General features: G+C 42.8%; 1 protein-coding gene across 2 annotated transcripts in view; it reads right to left on the bottom strand.

Moving 5' to 3' along the window:
* The window catches only part of LOC124551745 (trypsin-1-like), a 252714-nt gene that overhangs the window by 52591 nt on the left and 177217 nt on the right, over positions 1-22906 (bottom strand). For both annotated transcript variants that reach the window (XM_047126464.1, XM_047126465.1), the window contains exon 2: positions 9758-9843. In XM_047126464.1, coding sequence (XP_046982420.1) covers positions 9758-9843 — 86 coding nt within the window. The remainder of the gene's footprint in view (positions 1-9757; positions 9844-22906) is intronic.

The following is a 22906-nucleotide window of genomic DNA, read 5'->3' as shown; positions in this document are numbered from 1 at the left end:
AGGGGCTGACGGTACCGCCTTACTACTGCACTGTAACTGGCATCTGACCTCGCAGCATCCTCTGGACGTGTTGTATAGAGGCAAACAGTGTACAAAAGTCTTCAGAAGAGTTGCCTTTAGTGTTGGAGACCTACTGTCTGTTTACCCCTGTCGTGTCTTCACAGAAGGGAACGTCTATATCGGAGCTGTCAACCTGTCGCCTGGATGGTCGAATGGTGGGCCAACGTTCTTTTGCAGATGAGAACCGATTTGGTCTGGAGAGTCATTCTGGACGGATTCGCATCTGGAGAGCACGTAAAACACCTTTTCGGCACTCAAACATTGTGGAAAGAGACCGATATGGAGGAGGATCCCTACTGATATTGACAGGGATTATGTTGAAACTTCCTGGCAGATTAAAACTGTGTGCCGGGCCGAGACTCGAACTCGGGACCTTTGCCTTTCGCGGGCAAGTGCTCTACCAACTGAGCTACCGAAGCACGACTCACGCCCCGTCCTCACAGCTTTACTTCTGCCAGTACCTCGTGTTCTACCTTCCAAACTTTACAGAAGCTCTCCTGCGAACCTTGCAGGACTAGCGCTCCTGAAAGAAAGGGTATTGCGGAGACATGGCTTAGCCACGGCCTGGGGGATGTTTCCAGAATGAGATTTGCACTCTGCAGCGGAGTGTGCGCTGATATGAAACTTCCTGGCAGATTAAAACTGTGTGCCGGGCTGAGACTCGAACTCAGGACCCTTGCCTTTCGCGGGCAAGTGCTCTACCAACTGAGCTACCCAAGCGCGACTCATGCCCCGTCCTCACAGCTGTACTTCTGCCAGTGCCATTCTGGAAACATCCCCCAGGCTGTGGCTAAGCCATGTCTGCAAGGTTCGCAGGAGAGCTTCTGTAAAGTTTGGAAGGTAGGAGACGAGGTACTGGCAGAAGCAATGCTGTGAGGACGGGGCGTGAGTCGTGCTTGGGTAGCTCAGTTGGTATAGCACCTGTCCGCGAAAGGCAAAGGTCCCGAGTTCGAGTCTCGGTCCGACACACAGTTTTAATCCGCCAGGAAGTTTCATATCAGCGCACGCTCGGCTGCAGAGTGGAAATCTCATTCAGGGATTATGTTGACCACTCGAATACTTCTTCATGAAATTGTACAGGTGAATCAGGAAGATTCAACTGCTGTCAGGTACCAGGAGATCTTAGAATATCATCCACGGTTGTTGCGAGATGCTGTGGGCCCAGACCTGACTTCGTACTGATGGAGGATAATGTTCGACCTCATAGAGCAACAGTGGTTGATGGTTTGTTGGACACTGAACGCATGGCGCGGGCTGCTCGCTCTCCCGATTTGAATCTTATAGAGCATGTCTGGGATGCACTAGGGAGACAGGTTGCGTCACGTCAGTATCCATCAACCACTCTCTAAGACTTGCGAGCAGCTCTGCAGGAAGAATGGGCGTTATTGCCTCAACATGAGACTGGTGACGCAATTCACAACATGTCCCGTTGTTGTCAAATGGTTGAAATGGATCTGAGCACTACGGGACTTAACTTCTGACGTCATCAGTCCCCTAGAACTTAGAACTACTTAAACCTAACTAACCTAAGGACATCACACACATCCATGCCCGAGACAGCATTCGAACCTGCGACCGTAGTGGTCGCGCGGTTCCAGTTTGTAGCGCCTAGAACCGCTCGGCCACCCAGACCGTCCGTTGTTGTCAGGCCCGTATTGGTGCCAGAGGTGGTCACACTCCATACTGAGAACATTGACGGGTTGTCAGAATGTATGTACATACCTGTTAACTTGGAAAAAAAAAACGAAGAACATTTATGTCTACTGTTATGCATGTTGCAGTTAATTACGTTCTGTATTCTTTACATTGTCTCTACTTAAGTATCTCCTGTTGATACTGTTTTGTGGCAAAATAAACGCAACCTTGCTGAATTTCCGTTTGGTGCTTTAATTTTGGACACAAGTGTAGATTTCATTCTTATTCATTCGAGAAAAATTCTGTAAAATGAACCGAAACGGATAATTACGGTATATTATTCTGATATCTAAACAATAACCAGACTCAGTAGTACACGCAAAGTACTTCTTTTCATATGATTAATAAGAATATGGATGTCACGTTTTTGAACAAAGAACCTCAATTACATCCCCACATGATTAAATCCACAGTATCCGAAAAATTGTGGAATACAGCTACAAAATATTCACAAAAATATTTATTCATATTCTCATAAAGTTAGGCTGAGAACGAACATCAAAGATATGAAATAGAAGAGAAAGTCAGAACGACTGAGATATTTCTGTTGGATATTAACAACAACAACAAAATGTACTCATCGAAGTGGAGAAACAGAGAGTAATCCATCCTACAAGGGAACTGTTAGAACTTCACCTCAGTGATTTGGTTGGTACTGACAGGGCGCGTGGTGCTTCAACATCTGTAAAAAGGAACTCGCAACTCTCAAGGGTTATGGAGAAAACCGGCTTTGAACATTTTAGGCGTACCTATATACTTTGTGTGGTCGCAGCTGAGCGGTCTCATAAACGCAGTGTCTCTTGTTCGGATCTCGCTGCCGGCGCTACCACTTTTTGTGAACTATCTACACCAATATTCCGTGCTGCGCTGCGATATTTGCGGTACGCCATGAAATTGTGTGACGACCGAGAACCGTTTATGAATACAAATCATGTTTGTTTTGAAATAGACACACAAAAAAAACACGAATATCCAAAAATTCAGCGTTCATTACATCTGCTGTAGGTCGCGATGATTATTGTTATCCATGTTCTTAAGCCAGTATCATCCTGATTCGTGCAGTCCGGCACAGGTTACACGTTATACTTGTGGTAAATGTGGATACAATAATGCAAATAAAGTGACTACACTGATATGAATGAAAGTTCTCGTGTATTCTGTTTTCATTTCCAGTCTCCGTAACAGAAAGGACTTTTTCTCCTTTTTTCGTGTTGAAGATTAGGAAAACAGTAAATGGCTCAAATGGCTCTGAGCACTATGCGACTTAACTTCTGAGGTCATCAGTCGGCTAGAACTCAGAAGTAATCAAACCTAACTAATCTAAGGACATCACACACAACCATACCCCAGGCAGGATTCGAACCTGCGACCGGAGCGGTCGCTCGGTTCCAGACTGGAGCGCCTAGAAAACAGTAAATGCCGGTCGGGGTGACCGAGCGGTTCTAGGCGCTTCAGTCTGGAACCGCGCGACCACTACGGTCGCAGGTTCGAATCCTGCCTCGGGCATGGATGTGTGTGATGTCCTTAGGTTAGTTAGGTTGAAGTAGTTCTAAGTTCTTGGGGACTGATGACCACAGATGTTAAGTCCCATAGTGCTCAGAGCCATTTTTTGAAAGCAGTAAATGTATGATTAAATATTGACACTTTGCAGGGTCATAATAAATCTGTTGTTAGAATGACGTTGAAACGAAAAATAAAGTATCGGCAGCGAGATCCGATACGGAGACCTCGCATATGTGAAACTAAGCGCTTATTCCCTCAGCTACCGACTTTCTAATCACTAGCGCTTGTACTAAGTACACACAGTATAAGCATGCCTGCAGTTTTCAAACTCGGGTTTTCCAAAAACGCTTGAGGGTTGCGTCTTACTGTCTACGTATGTTGAAGCCTAGTTGTGCCCTTGACACACTGTGATTATGAATCGAATCGGTACGCCTTATTAGACGCCATCTACAACACTTCGTTTGTTAACAAAACTTCTCGTTTGATGACTTTACTGGATTTATTGCATTATTTTTGTGCCTTCTATTTATTTCGTTAAGGTAACTGACAAGAGAATATCCTCATCGTACCCCCCCCCCCCCCCCGCCCCTCAGATTTAGTGGTAAGAGGGTCCAGTGGACCGCCCGTCTAAAGCTGAAAACAGGGGGAAGTGTTCTGAACTGTGAAAAAAAAGCAAAATACACTACTGGCCATTAAAATTGCTACACCAAGAAGAAATGCAGATGATAAACGGGTATTCATAGGACAAATATATTATATTAGAACTGACATGTGATTATGTGGTGTCACCGCCAGACACCACACTTGCTAGGTGGTAGCCTTTAAATCGGCCGCGGTCCGTTATTATACGTCGGACCCGCGTGTCGCCGCTATCAGTGATTGCAGACCGAGCGCCGCCACACGGTAGGTCTAGAGACACTTCCTAGCACTGTCCCCAGTTGTACAGCCGACTTTGCTAGCGATGGTTCACTGACAAATTACGCTCTCATTTGCCGAGACGATAGTTAGCATAGCCTTCAGCTACGTCATTTGCTACGACCTAGCAAGTCGCCATTATCATTTGCTATTAATCTTGTGACGCATGTACCGTCAGACCGATGTTCACCAATTATGGATTAAAGTTAAGTATTCCAGAAGCTACGTACCATTTTTGCTACTACAACTGTTCCAGACCTCACGCCAGCCTGCGTGAGCTTAAACGCGTGCCTTTCGGCTACCCGTCACAGTGGATTGGCTGTCTTGCCAGTCCACAAAAGATTACATTTTCACGCAGTTTAGGTACACAGATCCTGAGAAATCGGTACCCAGAACAACCACCTCTGGCCGTAATAGCGGCCTTGATACGCACGGGCATTGAGTCAAACAGAGCTTGGATGGCGTGTACAGGTACAGCTGCCATGTAGTTTCAACACGGTACCACAGTCCATCAGGAGTAGTGACTGGCGTATTGTGACGAGCCAGTAGCTCGGCCACCATTGACCAGACGTTTTCAATTGGTGAGAGATCTGGAGAATGTGCTGGCTGGGGCAGCAGTAGAACATTTTCTGTATCCAGAAAGGCCCGTACAGGACCTGCAACATGCGGTCGTGCATTATCCTGCTGAAATGTTGGGTTTCGCAGGTATCGAATGGAGGGTAGAGCCACGGGTGACCGAGACGTGTAACCAATGGCACCCCATACCATCACGCCGGGTGATACGCCAGTATGGCGATGACGAATACACGCTTCCAATGTGCGTTCACCGCGATGTCACCAAACACGGATACGACCATCATGATGCTATTAACAGAACCTGGACTCATCCGAAAAAATGACGTTTTGCCATTCGCGCACCCAGGTTCGTCGATGATTACACCATCGCAGGCGCTCCTGTCTGTGATCTAGCGTCAAGGGTAACCGCAGCCATGGTCTCCGAGCTGATAGTCCACGCTGCTGCAAACGCCGTCGAACTGTTTGGCAGATGGTTGTTGTCTTGCAAACGTCCCCATCTGTTGACTCCTAGATCGCGACGTGGCTGCACGATCCGTTACAGCCATGCGGATAAGATGCATGTCATCTTGACTGCTAGTGATACGAGGCCGTTGGGATCGAGCACGGCGTTCCGTATTACCCTCCTGAACCCACCGATTCCACATTCTGCTAACAGTCATTGGATCTCGAGCAACGCGAGCAGCAATGTCGCGGTACGATAAACTTCAATCGCGATAGGCTACAATCCGACCTTTATCAAAGACGGAAACGTGATGGTACGCATTTCTCCTCCTTACACGAGGCATCACACAACGTTTCACCAGGCAACGCCGATCAACTGCTGTTTGTGTATGAGAAATCGGGTGGAAACTTTCCTCATGTCAGCACGTTGTAGGTGTTGCCACCGGCGCCAACCTTTGTGTGAATGCTCTGAAAAGCTAATCATTTGCATATCACAGCATCTTCTTCCTGTCGGTTAAATTTCGCGTCGGTAGCAATTCATCTTCGTGGTGTAGCAATTCTAATGGACAGTAGTGTAGTATCAATTAACGGTCCAAGAATAAAAGTGCAGTAAAGAGCAGCTTGGAACAGGAACGGCGTCGTAAGTGATCATGGTGTTGGATTGCCAAACGAGCGAGCCCTGTTCGAAACTACCTCGTGCAATTTTTTTTATTTTTTTTCACATCATCAGCTGCTTGTCCGGTCATTGAAATATTTCTCCTCTTTCTGTAGTCTTGGCAATTGTCATACTGTGCATTGGTTATAGAAAATGAGTCATGTGGTAAGAACACGTTACTGTCGCAAGTAAATGTGATGAATAGTGAGAGCAAGCGAGATACCACACAGACGTCTCACAGAAATGAAAACAACAATTAAACGAGTGTGAACTATGTTACGACAAATGAATTCAAGAGTCAAAACTTCCAAAAGCTAACGCAACTTCAAAAACGTTAAAAGCCTGTGTTTTGACAGAGCACAGTAAAACTGTGTGATTGTGAAACTGTTGCGTTCATTTGCTGCAGCTTATATTTTCATCTTTTCCTTGGGAGTGTTCACATTCACAATCATATATGTGCAAGGTACAAATTAGGTGCGTCGGTAAGAGATTCCTATCACATGACACACTTACTGTCACTAATGCCATGTATGACAAACCAGACGTGTTTTCTGGTAGAGTATTCGGTTGACTTGTCGCCTCGTCATCAAACGTTTGCGGTTCCCACTCGAAAGCAGCTTCCGTTCGGCTACTAGCAGAGTAGTTCTGCAGAATCAGCTGTCATTGTAGGTCCCCTATCTTACATCTCGCTGTTGCAAACGGACATTGCACCACGACACAGACCTGAATAAAGGGAACACTGAAAAAAAAAAATTGGTAGAAGGGAGGTTTGAACGCGTCTCGCCCGTCCAACACAGCAATCCCTTAACCACGACGACATTTAACTTCCCGCTTGCATCATATTGCACTTCTTATTTTTGAAACCTACACTGTTTCTGTTCCGCCTTTTTTTCACTGGTTAGTACATCACCTTATTGTTTTCATGTCTGATCTAAATTCAGTTTTTGACGGGCTGGCCAATGGGCTCTCTTACCACTAAATCTGAAGAGGGTTGCAATGGGGAACTTCCCTTGTGAGAAGTGGCGATGGACATGTGCACTGCTGCCATATTTTGGTTGTGTTGGCAGTCCGTACATCAGCGTGTTCGATGGGTCCCTTTCTGCAGCTCGATAAGGGCGATACGAGGAAGTACCAGAGAAACACTGAAGGCACTGTTTCAGCACAGTCCCTCAAAGGTTCACATCCTCCTTGACTAGTGAACAGTGCCAAAACCGGTTCTCCAATTAGGAATCGGTGTAATTTCTCTGGAACAGCGTGAAAACTAAACAAAGGCAAGTTATATGTAGTGACTGCTAAAGTCACGGCATTTGACGCTGTGGTTGTTAGCTTCAACTATGCAGTTTAGCAGAGTCCTAGACAGTCATGGCTAGATCTCAGCGAGAATTCTGTGATGACTAAAAATCCTGTTGCTAGATTCTACCAGCAAAGGCCAAGAGCACCCTCTTTCCTTCCCTTTTGGACGCCTATGAGATCGCCAGGAAGTGCAAAATGGCTAAGCAGGGATGGCTAGAGGACAAATGTAAGGATGTAGAAGCCTATCTCACTAGGGGTAAGATAGATACCGCCTACAGGAAAATTAAAGAGACCTTTGGAGATAAGAGAACGACTTGTATGAATATCAAGAGCTCAGATGGAAACCCAGTTCTAAGCAAAGAAGGGAAAGCAGAAAGGTGGAAGGAGTATATAGAGGGTCTATACAAGGGCGATGTACTTGAGGACAATATTATGGAAATGGAAGAGGATGTAGATGAAGATGAAATGGGAGATATGATACTGCGTGAAGAGTTTGACAGAGCACTGAAAGACCTGAGTCGAAACAAGGCCCCCGGAGTAGACAATATTCCATTGGAACTACTGACGGCCGTGGGAGAGCCAGTCCTGACAAAACTCTACCATCTGGTGAGCAAGATGTATGAAACAGGCGAAATACCCTCAGACTTCAAGAAGAATATAATAATTCCAATCCCAAAGAAAGCAGGTGTTGACAGATGTGAAAATTACCGAACTATCAGCTTAATAAGTCACAGCTGCAAAATACTAACACGAATTCTTTACAGACAAATGGAAAAACTAGTAGAAGCCAACCTCGGGGAAGATCAGTTTGGATTCCGTAGAAACACTGGAACACGTGAGGCAATACTGACCTTACGACTTATCTTAGAAGAAAGATTAAGGAAAGGCAAACCTACGTTTCTAGCATTTGTAGACTTAGAGAAAGCTTTTGACAATGTTGACTGGAATACTCTCTTTCAAATTCTAAAGGTGTCAGGGGTAAAAGAAAGGGAGCGAAAGGCTATTTACAATTTGTACAGAAACCAGATGGCAGTTATAAGAGTCGAGGGACATGAAAGGGAAGCAGTGGTTGGGAATGGAGTAAGACAGGGTTGTAGCCTCTCCCCGATGTTGTTCAATCTGTATATTGAGCAAGCAGTAAAGGAAACAAAAGAAAAATTCGGAGTGGGTATTAAAATTCATGGAGAAGAAATAAAAACTTTGAGGTTCGCCGATGACATTGTAATTCTGTCAGAGACAGCAAAGGACTTGGAAGAGCAGTTGAATGGAATGGACAGTGTCTTGAAAGGAGGATATAAGATGAACATCAACAAAAGCAAAACGAGGATAATGCAATGTAGTCTAATTAAGTCGGGTGATGCTGAGGGAATTAGATTAGGAAATGAGGCACTTAAAGTAGTAAAGGAGTTTTGCTATTTGGGGAGCAAAATAACTGATGATGGTCGAAGTAGAGAGGATATAAAATGTAGGCTGGCAATGGCAAGGAAAGCGTTTCTGAAGAAGAGAAATTTGTTAACATCCAGTATTGATTTAAGTGTCAGGAAGTCATTTCTGAAAGTATTCGTATGGAGTGTAGCCATGTATGGAAGTGAAACATGGACGATAAATAGTTTGGACAAGAAGAGAATAGAAGCTTTCGAAATGTGGTGCTACAGAAGAATGCTGAAGATTAGATGGGTAGATCACATAACTAATGAGGAAGTATTGAATAGGATTGGGGAGAAGAGAAGTTTGTGGCACAACTTGACCAGAAGAAGGGATCGGTTGGTAGGACATGTTCTGAGGCATCAAGGGATCACCAATTTAGTATTGGAGGGCAGCGTGGAGGGTAAAAATCGTAGAGGGAGACCAAGAGATGAATACACTAAGCAGATTCAGAAGGATGTAGGTTGCAGTAGGTACAGAGAGATGAAAAAGCTTGCACAGGATATAGTAGCATGGAGAGCTGCATCAAACCAGTCTCAGGACTGAAGACCACAACAACAACAACAACAACAACATGATATCGAACGATGTCTATTTGTGACTGTGAGAGACAATGAAGCCTTTGTTGAAAGAAGCTGTGATCGTAATATTCTTCTACATGTTAAGCCTTTTGCATATTTTTTAAATGAACACACCGCCATTTGACTGTATTGTTATCTATTTAATTACGACCCAGGCTCGGCCTTTTATGCCATTTTCAAGCGATTGAGTGTTTGTCATTAACATACGAGTATACTGCAGGACATCAAGCTCGAAATTGGCCATAATTTAAGAAAAATATTGGTTCCCCACGAAATGCCAAAAGTAAAATCACCATCTTGTTAAAAGATCATTTTCTTAATTTATGGCCAATTTTGAGCTTTATGTCCTGCGATATATGTTAACGACATAAACTTAGTCACTTGAAAATGGCATAAAAGACCGAAATCTGTGTCGTAATTAAATAAACAATAATACAGTCAAATGGTGATATGTTTCCCAAAAATTATTGTATGACTGTTGCTCAGCAACATCAAAAACTGTCTTTTACATATCATGTGTGGTTTAAAAGAGCTTTCTATTAAAGTTGTCACACTAGCCATGCAATATATAAGTTGCATATTTTGTTATATTTATGTTGCTGGGGACCTTGACCTGGAAAGGGAACTCTCCTGGGGCTGCGTCCACGCCGTTGATAATTCGCCCCCGCTCAGTAGACACCGTCCGTGGTACAGCGCCACCTGCAACACACAAGAAGTAGAACTACAACCTAACATAATATTATACAAGTGCGATGCGCGCTGCGTTGAAAGCTGTCGCCGTCCGGCAGCTGGAGCGAGGGCTAGCGCTGCAGTTGGCGAGAAGACCAACCATACTTTAACGCCATACAAGCTGTAAAGACAATGTTTGTTTTTATTTCTGTTCTCCCTGATTTACGAAGTAATTATTGTACACGATGTATCAAAAAGAATCATCCGATTTTTTACAAAAATCATAACTATTATGCTATGTGAGATATGTGCGTGAACAACGTACTGGTAGAAAGAGCAAACTCTCGGGTTTTACATGGTTACCGCTAGGTAGCAGCACTGTGTGCCCACTTCAGTTCTAGTAAAAATGGTATCGGGAGAACAATAAGCGTTTTGTGTTCTACGTTTTGCACAGTGAGAGTCAGTAATAACTGATGACTAACTGACACCCTCAGCTGCCGACAGGTGTTGTTGTTATACTCGTACCTCGATGTGGACAGCTGAAAATGTGTGCCCCGACCGGGACTCGAACCCGGGATCTCCTGCTTACATGGCAGACGCTCTATCCATCTGAGCCACTGAGGACAGAGATGAATAGCGCGACTGCAGGGACTTATCCCTTGCACGCTTCCCGTGAGACTCACATTCCCAACTGTCCACAATTCTACATATGTATTGTTCCTTATAGACATTTGCCCACCCACTCGTTACTCGCGCACGCTTTGGCGATTCCCGTAAGAGTTTGGGCAACCTGTGTGCATTCGCACAGACGAAGGTCAATAGCTGGGTAGCCTTTAAGGCTACCACGGATTCGTCTCCTGTGCCAACCTTTCCATCTTGGAGTAGCAGTTGGAACCTACGTCCTCAATTATTTGCTGAATATATGGCTCAAATGGCTCTGAGCACTATGGGACTTAACATCTTAGGTCATCAGTCCCCTAGAACTTAGAACTAGTTAAATCTAACTAACCTAAGGACATCACACACATCCATGCTCGAGGCAGAATTCGAACCTGCGACCGTAGCAGTCGCCCGGTTCCGGACTGCGCGCCTAGAACCGCGAGACCACCGCGGCCGGCTGCTGAATATATCCCAGTCTCAGTCTGCCTCTATAGTTTTTAACCTCTGCAGCTCCCTCTAGTAGCATGGAAGTCATTCCCTGATGTCTTAACGGATGTCCTATTGCCCTGTCCCTTCTTCTTGTCAGTGTTTTCCACATATTCCTTTCCTCTCCGATTCTGTGCAGAACCTCCTCATTCCTTACTTTACCAGTCCACCTATCTTTCAACATTCGTCTAAAACGCCACATCTCAAATGCTTCATTCTTTTCTGTTCAAGATCTACCACAGTCCACGTTACACTACCGTACAATGCTATGCTCCAAACGTACATTCTCAGAAATCTCTTCCTCAAATTAAAACCTAAGTTTGATACCAGTAGACCTGTCTTGGCCAGGAATGCCCTTTTTGCCAGTGCTAGTCTTCTTTTGCTGTCCCTCTTTCTCCGTCCGTCATTGGTTATTTTGCAGCCTTGGCAGTAGAATTTCTTAACTTCATCTACTTTGTAACCATCAACTCTGATGTTAAGTTTCTCGCTGTTCTCATTTCTGGTATTTCTCATTACCTTTGTACCATTACCATTACCTATTCGGCACTCATTAGACTGTTCATTCCACTCAGCAGATCAAGTAATTCTTCACTTTCACTCAGGATAGCAATGTCATCAGCGAATCTGGTCATTGATATCCTTTCTCCTTGAATTTTAATTCCACTCAGGTGCCTTCTTTTATTTCCATCACTGCTTCTTCGATGTATAAATTGAACAATAGGGGTGAAAGACTATATCCCTGTCTTACACCCTTTTTAATGCGAGCATTTCCTTCTTGGTCTTCAACTCTCATTATCCCCTCTTGGCTCTTGTACATGTTGCGTATTACCCGTGTCTGCTAATACATTACCCCTATTTTCCTCAGAATTTTGAACATCTTGCACTATTTGTCCTCGTCGAACGCTTTTTCCAGGTCGACGAATCCTGTGAACAGAGGCAATATTTATTTACACAGGGCGATGACTGATTTGAATGTTTTTCGAAAAACCGTTAAAAGACAGCGCCTAAGCCATTAATCAATGACAATGAGGCCCTCTCACACACACCATCGGCGCATGCGCAAAGCCTCGCCAACGTCCGCAGTTCTAGACAGGAGTCTTTGCCTTCGTTCATCTTCTAAATCTATATCGCAGGTCCCACTCACACCACTCTATATTGGCGGCGGTGCTGAGCGGTGTTTCAAACTTGTGACGCCATGCTACCAAGGTAATGAATAGCTCAAGATGATCGAGTCTGCCGAGCGAAATTAAAATTAAATAATACGATAACTTTAGCGGCTTATCTCTATATTAGTCAAAGCCGTCACTGTGTCTCCTGCAGACGATCCCGGTCTTTGCTAAAACGAAATAGTTGTCTTCCTCCTCCAAAATCAGAATGAATCCACAATAAATTTACACGTTATTGTTTATCACTTTAAATTAACGCCTTGTAGCAATTCAATCCAGGATGGTTTGACGCAAATCCAGGGTGGTTTGAAGCACAAACGTCACCGCAAAGCACTCTAACGAAGCTTCACACTAGTAGTTTAGGTGAAAATTTTACGCGCCATCTGTACTTCCGCTGAGAAATGTTCTCAAGCAGGAACGCATCAAACTGAATAACGCAGGACTGACTTGTTTCAGGGGTAGTCGCATTCCGCCATTAACACGTGGAGTTTGACAACAAGCTATATGTACGTATTAATTAACTCTTCTATTCACAATTTCCCCCTAAATTGTAGCATTATTCTCTTGATTTTTTTATATAATATAGTTTTTTTCCTAAAATAACCATCCACAAGACGAGCTGCATTTCGTCATTTATAGAGGTATCGCGGAGGTGCAAAATCCATTTCCTATTTACCCGTTGCGACATATTTCTTTTATTTCCCTATTCCACTATGAAATCATTAAATTCTGCATAAGACAGCAATCAACTTGATGCTCAAAACTGAGACATCTTACACCTTATAACAACTGCTTAAGCTCGTAATAACAATCCAAATTCACGATCGCCTAAGTGGCAAAAATTTTATTTCGACGCTCTCATATTGCCGCGCGTTTAGGGCCGTCATGTCACGGATTGCGCGGCCACTCCAGCCGGAGGTTGGAGTCCTCCCTCGGGCATGGGTGTGCGTGTTGTTCTTGGCACAAGTTAGATTAAGTAGTGTGTAAGTCAAGGGGCCGATGACCTCAGCAGTTTGGTCCCTTAGGAATTCACACACATTTAAACATTTTTGGTCTCATGTTTTATCTGTCATACAATGAGGCAGTCAGTTAGTAACATAGAAAATAGCTGCTCATCAGTATTTTTTTGGCTTTCACAAGCCAAAGACTTCACACAGCCCTATCCTGCGATTGGAATATCTGTTGTTCACGTGCTCATAGATATAAATATCGAAGTGGGGTGATGCATTGCCGTGTTGAAATCTCATCCTCTCGCAGGCAACGACTTAAGCTCGTAGCAGCGATCCATAGTCAAGATCGCCCAAGTCTCCAAACTTTGTGGAGGCGCATCTAGAATGAACTGCAGGTAATAAGATACCATTTCTTAATCCTGTGCAATTCCTGCAAACAAGTTTATAGAGAATCATTGCAGATCATCTGAAATCAGCATGTCGTACTGGTTTTTACCACTCCACACGAGGATTTTGTGGTAGTTGAAAATGCCGAGGCGCCCTCTGTGAAGTTGCTTTCACTGCAGTCCTACACTGGATAATACTTTGAAATGTGGAATCGTTTGGCTGCACTGCTAGAGCGCCCTAATTGGGATACGGACGTACTGTATTTTCAGTGTGTGCATTTCACGGACAAGGTGACTGGTACATTTTGATCCAGTACAATCTCCTCAAATGTTATTGTTTGAACGATCCTTTGTGTAGACGTTTGGCCAGCATTTCGAAACTTGCATGACACAGTTCCCTGTGGTGCTTTACATGAATGAACAAGAAAGATAATCGTCATTTCTTTCTGTTTTCCGTCGTTCCTTAGTTGCTTAAAAGTTGGTGGAGGTATGTTCCGTCCATGCAACTAGCTGAAGACAGTTTGTTTATTGCCATACGCGTTCCGCTTCTTTTATTTGTGAAGCACCTTCAGTGGCCTATAACAGATATTTCTATTTATACATATAATAAATGTATTATCTGGTAGTTACAGTGCGTTAATATGTCACATTTTCTCATGTTTTTCTCTTGTTTCTTAGGTCAAAATCAACTTCTGCAGCACAAATCTCATGATGTGAAATTATCGTTCGTTGTTACTTGCGACTTCCAGTGTCATTAGGCCACTTGTGTGAACCTGGTGATGTGTTCATTAGATTCCATGCTCCATTTGGCGGATTTCCAGCTTCTATCACCCACATTTGATTCAAACACGTCGCATACATCACTTACACGTTATATTTGTGTTCGACGTGTATCTGTTTTCGGCGTGTAATGTTTCCAACTGTGGCTATGTGTTTATCCCTCGCCTTTTGTTTGTACCGTATGTGTGGTTTGATATTTTCATTTGTTTTGTATGTGTGCGTGTGCGTATTTTGTTGTGTGTAAATGTGTCGTTCTTTGTGAGAGTATAATTTTGATTTCTTATTAATTAAACGGATATTTGTGTGCGTATCTGCGTGTGTGTGTGTGTGACAGAGAGAGAGAGAGAGAGAGAGAGACAGAGAGAGAGAGAGAGACGATCAACATAATATAAAAAACTGAACACATCGCAGCAAGAGCACCGCAATATACACAGAACAAACACAAATCATAACACTCTCTAACAAAAACAGATAGAAAAGCACGAAAAAGTACAACACTCACACCAACATAAATTTCACACAAAACTCATAAATCCTACAGATACAGAATTAACAGAGAAAGAAAGACACTTAATAGAGGAAGGGCTCAAACACGACAGCAGTACAAAAATAGATACCCACTTCATATAAAATCTGATTCTAGGGACAAAAAGAAGGGACAAAAGAAGAGAAAAGAGAAAATAACAGTATAAATATTGGGCTAACACGAGAACTAGTGAAGAAATTAATAAACAACGTAATCACCATGTTAAAGAACGAGCAAAACAGGAAACTTCAAGCAGAAAACAACACCACTAAGAAATTAAAAGAACAACTACAAGCTGACAACATAATCGTTACAAGAGCTGATAAAGGGAACAGCACAGTATTGATTAATAAAGAAAAATATAAAGAAAAAAATTAAAGATTTCATCTCCTCTAACAATATCACACAAGTGGAATCTGATCCACCAGCACGTTTCCAGACATACATAAAGAACAAACTCAAAGACAGCAAAGACATACTCACTGATAAACAAAAATAACACATCACACAGAAGAAGCCAAAAGCACTGACACTCAGAAACCAACCCAAGGTCCACAAACCCCTTATTCCATTTAGGTCTGTCATTAATTTCATGAACGCACCACCATGCCATGTGGCAAAACACTTGAACAAAATTATAATGCAACATTATGAAATGAAGGACAGCAGAACACAAATGTTCTCATAACACATCACACAGACAGCATCGCCTATTTCTTTCAACACAGAGAACATGTACATTTTAACAACCATTGCTGACACAATAAACTAATTCAAGAAAACTTACTGACATACAACAAACTACCTACAAACAATGTTAATGAAATATCTAAAACGCTCAAAGCAGTCACATCCTAAAATTACTTCCAATTTGAAAAGGTTTTTCTCACACAAGAAATTGTGCTTCCAACAGGAGCCCCACTATCAGGAACATTGGCAAAAATATTCATCAGCCACGTAGAAAACACAATTTTTGATACAGTCGTCACAAAGAAAGGATGCAAAATTGTTCAGTAGTACAGATATGTGGTTGACATAATCTGTATGGTAGATGAACCAACAGAAAAAATTGATAAACTTCAAACAGACATAAACAATATACATAAAAATTTCAATTCACCATGGAAAGAGAAACCCAAAAGCAAATACATTTCTTAGATATAACAATAAAGAGAGACAACAACAAACACACATTGGACACCTTCAGAAAGCCTACATCCACAGACGCAATTGTACATGCTTCATCCAACCACCTGCAAAATCAAAAATTAGCACTCCTACGACACATGTTACACTTACTAAATAAGATCCCACACAGCAAATAAACCTATGAAAAAACAATACAACTCATAGCCATAAACAGTGGTTACAGCACCCAAGTAGCAAGAAAACTCAACCTCAACATTACAATACAATTAAAGAAAAATGAAAACAAGCAGAGAAAACAAACACCTAACAACCCCACAGACACTGCAGCACACGGAAACACAAAATAGTAACACAAACAACAGACAAACCAGATAAATACCAAAGAGCAGATATATACAAGCTAGAGCGCCAAGAATGTAAGTCATTATATCTAGAGATGACAGGTAGGAACTTAAAAACTAGATACATGTATAAAGAACATATAAGAAGTTGGAAACACGAAAATAGCGATTCTACCTTCGCCGAACACCTGATAAAACATGGACATGAACTATCCAACATTGAACTTATGACGGTTGTCAGATTGAATAATCACAACAAAAAGCTCCTGACATTGCAAGAAAACTTTCACGTTCAAAGAGCCATCGCATGAAAAAGAAGGTACTCGATCACCAAAATCATATAAACAATATCTCAATGATCATGTTAGCCACATAAACAATAACAAACGGAGATCTTGAAATAACCAGATTAAATAATTAATTAATCTTCCTCTCTTAGCCCCTTCTCTCCCTCCCTCCCTCCCTCCCTCTCTCTCTCTCTCTCTCTCTCTCTCTCTCTCTCTCTGTCTCACACACACACACACACACACACACGACACAAACAAAAAACAAAAGACGAGAGGTAAACACACGGAGAAAGTTGGTAACGCTATACACCGAAAACACACACACATTCAGTACAAATATAAAGTGTAAGTGGTGTATGTGATGTGTTGAATAAAATGTTGGTGAAAAAACGTTGGAAATCGGGCAACTGAGCATGGAAACTAATGAACACATCTCCAGGAACACAGAAATGGGGTAAATACGCTGTGAATCGGAAGTAACAGCGAACGATAATTTCACATCACGAAATATGCGCTACAAAAGTTGATTCTAACCTAAAAAACAAGAGAAAGACATGACAAAATGTAACACAGCAACATAATGTAACTACCACATAATACATTTACTGTATGTATTAAAAGAAATATGTATTACAGGCCGCTGATGATGCTCCACAAGTAAAAGAAGCGAAACGCGTATGGCAATAAACAAACTTCCTCAATTAGGAATTGGGAAGAAGTGATGAATAAAGCAGGAAGAAAAGAAAGATTTTGTTTTGTTGGCTCGGACTGGGGAAGGAATTGGAAGAACTGATCGTGTCTTTTGCAGAGGAAACATCGCGACATTTGATATAAGCAGTTTACGACATCTACATCTAAGTTTACATCTCGAATATATATCTAAGTCTACATCTACGTGATACTCAGCAGTTCACAATTAAAGTACCTGGTAGTTGGTTCAACGAACCACCTTCAACGTATTTCTGTATCGTTCCACTCTCGAACAGCACACTGAAAAAACGGACACTTGAATCTTTCTGTGCGATCTCTGATTTCTCTTATTTCATTATAGTGTTCATTTCTTCGTATGTAGGCGGGCCCCAACGAAATATTTGCACACTCAGAGGAGAAACTTGGTGACTGACATTACTTGAGAAGATCCTGCCGCAACGGAAAACGCCATTGTTTTAATGATTGCCATCCTAATTCGCGTATTATGTCCGTGGGACTCTCTTCCCTATTTCGCAGTAATACAAAACGAGCTGACATTCTTTGAACTTTTTCAATGTCATCCATCAGACCTATCGGATGCGTATCCCACATTATGCAGCAATATTTCAACAGAGAACGGACAAGCGTAGTGTAGGTAATCTCTTTAGTAGACCTACTGCATTTTTTGTTCAACCAATAAATCGCAGTCATTGGTTCGCTTTCCTCAGAACATAACCTATGAGATCGTTCCAATTTAAGTCATCCGTAATTTTAATCTCTAAGTATCTAGTTGAATTGACAGCCTTTAGATTTGCTGGCTTCATCCTGAAACCGAAATTTAACGCATCCTTTTTAGTACTCATGTGGATGACTTCAGTCATCTGATGAATTTATAGGATGATAAATGACAGCAAAATCAGGAACGGTAGAGGGCCTGTAATACTTCCTTGGGGAACTGCAGAGATCACTTCTGTTTTGCTCGATGACTTTCGGTCAGTTACTACGAACTGTGACCTTTCTGACAGGAAATCACAGATCCAGTCGCGTAACTGAGGCGATACTCCGCAGGCGCGCAATTTTATTAGAAGTCGCTTGTGAGGAACGGTGTCAAAATCCTTCTGGAAACCCAGTAATATGGCATCAATTTGACGTCTCCTGTCGATAGCAGTCATTACTTCGTGAGAATGAAGACCGAGTTGTGTTTCACAAAAACGATTTTTTCTGCATCCCTGTTGGCTATTTGTCAATAAATTCTTTTCTTCGAGGTAATTCATAATGTTCGATCACAGTACATGTTCCAAAATCCTACTTCAAATCGACGTAAGTGATATGGGCCTATAATTCAGCGGATTACTTCTATTTCCTTTCTTCGGTACTGGTGTTTCCTATCCAGCTTTCCGGTCTTTAGTTAGGCCTACGAATCTTTCGACGAGCGAGCTGTTGTAAATAATTGCTGAGTATCCGCAAGAGACCTAATTTGGATATATGAACAAGGTTATCCCCAACGCAACAGCAGTGTCTCAATGTTCTAGCAGTGATCGAAAAATATGTGGATATTCCAGCAACTCGTCAATGGTCTCTGGTCAAAGTACTTGCAAGCGTGCAACTAACCACACGTAACAAAAAGTTATTTAGCCCTACGAGACATCACAGTAACACCGCGTAACACCAACTCTAGTTTAGATAACAGCTTCAGTTCGTCGAGGAAGAGAGTCCACAAATTCTTCAGCTGTGTCATATCGAGCTAAAGTAACTCATCGATGATTGCACCCTGTAGAGCTTACAAATTGCGAGTATATTAATTGCTACGTTTCGCCCGTTGTTACCAGTAGTTCGAGGCGTTTATTGGCTCTGAGCACTATGCGACTTAACTTCTGAGGTCATCAGTCGCCTAGAACTTAGAACTACTTAAACCTAACTAACCTAAGGACGTCACACACATCCATGCCCGAGGCAGGATTCGAACCTGCGACCGTAGCGGTTGCTCGGTTCCAGACTGTAGCGCCTAGAACCGCACGGCCACTTCGGCCGGCCGAGGCGTTTATTCTGGGGTTGAGGTCGGGTTAATTGGGGGGCTCAGACGATGTGCGCTAACGTGCGAGAGTGTTTGGCGACCAGAAACGGATACTTAGTCCTGTGAACAGATCTCTTCCGAAGGCAGGAATGTCCACAGCCCACTCATCATGAGGATGAGAAGATTTAGAAGAATACTCAACATATACTCACCGAAGCGCTCACTGTTTCATGTTAACGGCAACCTAGATTAGATTAGATTAATACTAGTTCCATGGATCATGAATACGATATTTCGTAATGATGTGGAACGAGTCAAATTTTCCAATACATGACATAATTAAGTTAATTTAACAACATAATTAAGTTAATATAACACCTTTTTTAATTTTTTTGTTTTTTTTAATTTTTTTTTCTTAATTTATGTCTAAAAATTCCTCTATGGAGTAGAAGGAGTTGTCATTCAGAAGTTCTTTTAATTTCTTCTTAAATACTTGTTGGTTATCTGTCAGACTTTTGATACTATTTGGTAAGTGACCAAAGACTTTAGTGGCAGTATAATTCACCCCTTTCTGTGCCAAAGTTATATTTAATCTTTAATAGTGAAGATCATCCTTTCTCCTAGTATTGTAGTTATGCACACTGCTATTACTTTTGAATTGGGTTTGGTTGTTAATAACAAATTTCATAAGAGAGTATATATACTGAGAAGCTACTGTGAATATCCCTAGATCCTTAAACAAATGTCTGCAGGATGATCTTGGGTGGACTCCAGCTATTATTCTGATTACACGCTTTTGTGCAATAAATACTTTATTCCTCAGTGATGAATTACCCCAAAATATGATGCCATATGCAAGCAATGAGTGAAAATAGGCGTAGTAAGATAATTTACTAAGATGTTTATCACCAAAATTTGCAATGACCCTTATTGCATAAGTAGCTGAACTCAAACGTTTCAGCAGATCATCAATGTCGAGTGCCGATCTTTTTATTTCATATCATACACTGAAGCACCGAAGAAACTGATATAGGCATGCGCATTCAAATACAGAGATATGTAAACAGGCAGAATACGGCGCTGCGTCGGCAACCCCTGTATAAGACAATAAGTGTCTGGCGCAGCTGTTAGATCTCTTACTGCTGGTACAATGGCAGGTTATCAAGATTTAAGTGAGTTTGAACCTGGTGTTATAGTCGGTGCACCAGCGATGGGACACAGCAACTTCGAGGTAGCGATGAAGTGGGGATTTTCCCGTACGGCCCTTTCACGAATGTACCGTGAATATCGGGAAACGGTAAAACATCAGACCTCCGAAATCGCTGCTACCGGAAAAAGATTCTGCAAGAACGGACCAACGACGACTGAAGAGAATCGTTCAACGTAACAGAAGTGCTATCTTTCCGCAAATCAGTGCAGTCTTCAATGCTGGGCCTTCAACAAGTGTCAGCGTGCGAATCATTCAACAAAAGGTCATCGATATGCGCTTTTGGAGCCGAGGGTGCACTCGTGTACCCTTGCTGACTGCACGACACAAAGCTTTACGCCTCGCCTGGGTCCGCCAGCACCGACTTTGGACTGGAAACATGTTGTCTGGTAGGACAAGTCTCGTTTCAAATTGTATCGAGCGGATGGACGTATAGGGGTATCGAGACAGCCACATGAATCCATGGATTCCTGCATGTCAGCAGGGAACTGTTCAAGCTGGTTGAGGCTCTATAATGGTGTGGAATGTCTGCAGTTTGAGTGGTATGTGATCCCTGATATGTCTAGATACGACTCTGACAGGTGACACGTACGTAAGCACCCTGTCTGATCACCTGTATCCATTCGTCTGCATTCCGATGGACTCCGGTAATTCCAGAAGAACAATGCGACACGCAAAACGTCCAGAACTGCTACAGAGTGGCACCAGGAACACTCTTCTGAGATTAAGCTATTCCGCTGTCCACCAAACTCCCCAGACATGAAAATTATTGAGCGTTTATGGGGTGCCTAGCAACGTGCTGTTCAGAGGGGATCCTCATCCCGTGGTATACTTACGGATTTACGGACAGCCCTGCAGCAATCATGGTGTCAGTTCCCTCCACACTACTTCAGACATCAGTCGAGTCCATGCCACGACCTGTTGCGGCACTTCTGCGTGTTCGCTGTGGCGCTACACGATTTAGGCTGGTGTACCGGTTCTTCAGTCTATTTTTTTCCACAATTTTCGGTAAGTATTTGAAGCTGTTCTTTTGAAATTGTAGTAGATCATAATTTTACTGTCACTGTATGAAGGAGTCTTACCACTTTTTTAGCTTTCATCAGGTCCGACCTTTATCTTTGACTGCGTGAAGCAAGTATATGTGGCACAAATGAAGTGCGATTGCACTGGGCGGTGGCGGTATGAATGGGATAAGATTTCCAATGTGAAGAAATTGTACAGCAGCTGCATTAAAACAAAAACTTTTAACGCAGCTAGTGTGCTATTTCTTCACGTCGGCATTATTCGAAAACAGTTGCTGAAAGCGATGAACAAAAATGTAAATGACAAGTGTGGGCTTTTAGGTGGGTGGAGACGTGTGAGGGGAAATGCTGACGTAAACTGCGCTCGGTGCTACCACCAGAAACTGTAATGTTTAGATTCTCCGCGACATTTTGACACTACAGCTGCTAGGTCGTTGGCGTTGGCAGGAATGAAAAAAACAGGAAAGTCGACATGCAAGTGTTCCGGACACATACGACATGTGACGAAACCGAACAACGGTCCCATCGGACTTATTTTGTTGTGCCACTTATGTGCAGCTGCTATCGCTAGGAGAGTGGTTATCGCCGAAGCGTGAATGTGCTTCCTTTTTCTTTCGATTCTTGCTCTAAGGGGGATAGGCTGGTTGCCAGCTTGTCGATGTACAGAATATCTAGTAACAAATCAATGCTTAAATATACAGCTCTAAAAGCGGCCGTATATCTACAATCTGGTGCCGATATTTTTATAGCCAGGGTCGTCGATACTTTTTTCGTCGATGTATCGATGCTATTCTTCCATACACCAAGAGCATATAACGTTGTTTTTTAAATATCGGTGTATCTGATTCCTGATAATTTTTAAAATATCAACAGTCCTAACAGGAAGATTCGCGTATTCAATGCGCCAAACCACACATAAAATGGACAATAGCCGACCGAAGGATTGTAACGGGGTCAGATGAATTTCGATTTTGCCTCTTTTCAAATGATGTGAAGCGTATAGCGTAACGGCGGGCCAGTGAGGTGTCTAACTCACAATGTGTGGAGGGTCTAGTTCGAGCTGAAGTCGTTCAGTGACGTTTCAGTGTCGCTTTTCTTACCGTGACTGACTCAGTTATATGGGTCCTTTGTTGTTCTTAATACACTCCTGGAAATTGAAATAAGAACACCGTGAATTCATTGTCCCAGGAAGGGGAAACTTTATTGACACATTCCTGGGGTCAGATACATCACATGATCACACTGACAGAACCACAGGCACATAGACACAGGCAACAGAGCATGCACAATGTCGGCACTAGTACAGTGTATATCCACCTTTCGCAGCAATGCAGGCTGCTATTCTCCCATGGAGACGATCGTAGAGATGCTGGATGTAGTCCTGTGGAACGGCTTCCCATGCCATTTCCACCTGGCGCCTCAGTTGGAC

Source organism: Schistocerca americana, chromosome 1 (assembly GCF_021461395.2).
Source record: "Schistocerca americana isolate TAMUIC-IGC-003095 chromosome 1, iqSchAmer2.1, whole genome shotgun sequence".
NCBI classification, from domain to species: domain Eukaryota; kingdom Metazoa; phylum Arthropoda; class Insecta; order Orthoptera; family Acrididae; genus Schistocerca; species Schistocerca americana.
Note: the sequence above shows the minus strand (reverse complement) of the source record. Positions and strands in the feature narration are given on the sequence as shown.